The 3386-nt window shown below is 37.1% G+C and overlaps 1 protein-coding gene across 1 annotated transcript in view; it reads left to right on the top strand.

The window, feature by feature from the left end:
- slc5a12 (solute carrier family 5 member 12) overlaps positions 1-3386 on the top strand; it is a gene marked incomplete at both ends in the record, with an annotated part of 18850 nt that extends 15464 nt beyond the window's left edge. Inside the window, 4 exons of the mRNA XM_079414405.1 lie at positions 1494-1681; positions 2044-2147; positions 3040-3149; positions 3222-3386. Of these exons, the coding sequence (XP_079270531.1) occupies positions 1494-1681; positions 2044-2147; positions 3040-3149; positions 3222-3386 (567 nt within the window). The remainder of the gene's footprint in view (positions 1-1493; positions 1682-2043; positions 2148-3039; positions 3150-3221) is intronic.

Below are 3386 nucleotides of genomic sequence, written 5' to 3'. Positions count from 1 at the left end.
TGGCATTTTTACAGTCTTTTACCGTTAAAACCACGGTAATGTATAAATGTATTTATATCTGTTATATTGTTGCAATTTCTAACAATAATAGTATTATGTAGTTATGTATTTTATTATATTTTTAGTTATTTTTTTTAATTTTTAGTTTTATTGTATTTAAGTCGAGGTCTTCACTGGGGATATGTCCCCGGGGCTCATCCAGGTGTCCCGGCCGCCACCGACGATCAGACATCATCTCCTGATGCCGATCCACCATCTGATCCAGACATGGACTGAGAAACAGAATAAGAAAGAAACAGACAAATATTAGTGTAGATGCCATACTTCTTACAATGTAACGAGTACATTGTGTGTTATGGGGAGTGTTCCCGGTTCCGGTTGATCTAATTAATGCAGCCTAACAATCCTTTAACGGATTTGAATAATAGAAGTGTATTAGTGTGTTATGTGTAAACCAGGTTAAAGAAATGTGCCTTTAATCTAGATTTAAACTGACAGAGTGTGTCTGCCTCCCGAACAGTATTAGGTAGATTGTTCCAGAGTTTGGGTGCTAAATAGGAGAAGGATCTGCTGCCCGCAGTCGATTTTGATATTCTAGGTGTTATCAAACGGCCAGAGTTTTGAGAACGCAGTGGACGTGGAGGACTATAATGTGATAAGAGCTCGCTCAAGTATTGAGGAGCAAAGCCATTCAGGGCTTTATAAGTAATTAACAAGATTTTAAAATCTATACAATGTTTGCTAGGGAGCCAGTGCAGTGTTGACAGAACCGGGCTAATAAGGTCATACTTCCTGGTTCTAGTAAGGACTCTAGCTGCTGCATTTTGGACCAACTGTAGTTTGTTGATCAAGCGTGCAGAACAACCACCCAGTAAAGCATTACAATAGTCTAACCTTGAGGTCATAAACGCATGAATTAGCATTTCTGCATTTGACGTTGAGAGCATAGGTCGCAATTTAGATATTATATCTCAATTTATTCTACTAACCCTAAACCTACCCTACTGAGAGTTAGTAGACATGTAGTTACAAAATAATGAAAATTAGTTGACATGTAGTTACAAAGTTACTTATAGATAGTAGAATGTCTAAAGTGGACTATCAAAATAAAGTATAGCCTAATATTATATAGTATATGTAAATCAACATTAACAAGATAATTTTTTTTAAGACAAAAAGCTTAAATTTTCTAATGCTTGTTTCATTTGTAAGCATTTTTTTTTCCTAATTACCTGAAAAAAATCCCCTTTAGAAAACACACACACACACACACACACACACACACATACACACACACACACATATATATAAGGGTATAGATAATGTCACTATTAGGAATACCAATACCAATATAACACTTTGCATGTGGACTATAATGTGTATAATATTCAAGATCAGACAAAAAAAGTAAAAACATTAACAGATTTTTAATTTGTTCATCACCGATGTTAATATAGTTCACATCCTCTGTGATTTGTGGTCTTTCTCTTTAGGGGGCAGTTGGGGGTCTGATCGTGGGCATCGCTCTCTCATTCTGGGTCGGTGTTGGGGCTTTCATTTATCCAGCACCAAGCAATAACACACATCCACTCGAACTCAACACTGCAGGCTGTACCTTCAACCTCACAGCTGATGGATACAACCAGACATCAGTCACTGCGAGCGCTCTCAGCTCTGACAGGTGCAATGTGCTTCTACCATTCTCCTGGAGACAGAGTACTTTAAAACTAATTTAAGACCCCATTTTTTTGTGGAAAGAAAATTGTTTGTCAAACCATTTCATGGGGTACAAGAGTGCACTCAGTGGAAGTTCTATAAAAGTGACCACAGAGGAGTAAAAATGTCCAGTTTTCTGACAGTCAGTGCCCTTTTATCTATAAGAAATAAATTAATTGATTAATCTTTTTTTTTCTTTTCACAATATAATGCAAAAATCAACAGACAGTCCTATTTTTTTATTTTTTACATATTTTTTTACAGGACAAATGTAATCATGCTGTAGTAATGCACCTTCATTACAAGGTGTCACTGTCTTGTGTTCAGGTATTGGCTTGCTGATTCATGGTACTCCATGTCCTATCTGTACTATAGTGCAGTGGGCTTTATTGGCACTGTAGCAGCAGGTCTACTCATCACACTGCTGACGGGTGAGAGCAACATTTCATTAGCTCACACTGACAGCAACAAAACACTTCGAGTTATAGACTGTCTACAAATGAAAAGAACTGCTGGTCTCATTGAAGGGACAATGCATACCGCGAAAGCTCATGAGAACTGTAATATCAAACAAAGTTATTTTAAAGGGGTCATACACACATTTATTCAAACACATATAATGTTAGTCAAGGTTTCTTGCACCAAAAACAGTTGCAAGCTGCGTCATCATTACTAACATAGATCAATGATTCAGTGTTTCCCAAAACCATGGTTCCACTAAACATTTACAAAACATGGCAAAAAAAACTGTGTATTTGGAACTACAGCTCTTGACTTGTGGTTAGAAGCATAGTTTCTTGTTAGTATATTATAGATCATGCGCTTGAGAAAAAATAAGCAAGCTAACATGCAGCATTTAGCCTAATAACGTTTGGGCAGATAGATCAACTCTGACTGCAACTTAAAGCATCGTTTCAAGTCACTGTCGAAATGACAGTGGTTATTTTCAGTTGGAGGTGGGAGAAGTTCTGTGTAGAAAACCTTTGGAGCACAGCAAACTTAATATTACCTTGCTTACTATTTAAGACATACTGTACTATGTGAATAAGGATACAGCTATATTAAGTTGCTCAACACTTTGTATAAGTTGATCAGCACTTTGGACAATCCTCTTAACAAATTCACCCTGACATCAGAAACATTAAAGCGTTAGCTCACCCAAAATCAAAATTTTGTCATTAATTAAAATTTTCATTTTTGGGTAAACTATCCCTTTAAGCTCTATGGAGGAACCGGTTTTTGATTCAATAAATGGTCTTGTTGAAATGAGGGAGGATTCGATGTTGAGAAAGTATTGTAAAACTGCCATTCTGATGCGTACAGGGCCAATGGATCCCAAAAAGATAAAGCCAGGACTGACTCGATCAATGAAGGATGTCATCTGCTTCTGCTCTGAGAAATCCAGGCACTCAGACTTTAGTGAAGACAAAGAGGTGAAGAGCATCAGTTAGACTGTGGATTTTAGTATTTTGAATGCAAACTCAACCTTTCTCTGCTTCTCTTAGGATTTGGGAGACTTTGGCATGGCATGGGAGAAACATCCAGACACGGAAGGTGTTATAAAAATGGAGGAGAATGTCAAAAGCGGTAATGATAACCTGCATGAAAAAGGTTACACTAATGCCGCTTTTGACCATAATGAAACTAGTCAAGTTCAAGCAAAGCTTTAA

The sequence above is a fragment of the Barbus barbus genome (genome assembly GCF_936440315.1).
Source record: "Barbus barbus genome assembly, chromosome: 50".
Lineage (NCBI taxonomy): Eukaryota > Metazoa > Chordata > Actinopteri > Cypriniformes > Cyprinidae > Barbus > Barbus barbus.
This window is presented reverse-complemented; position numbering and strand designations above follow the sequence as displayed.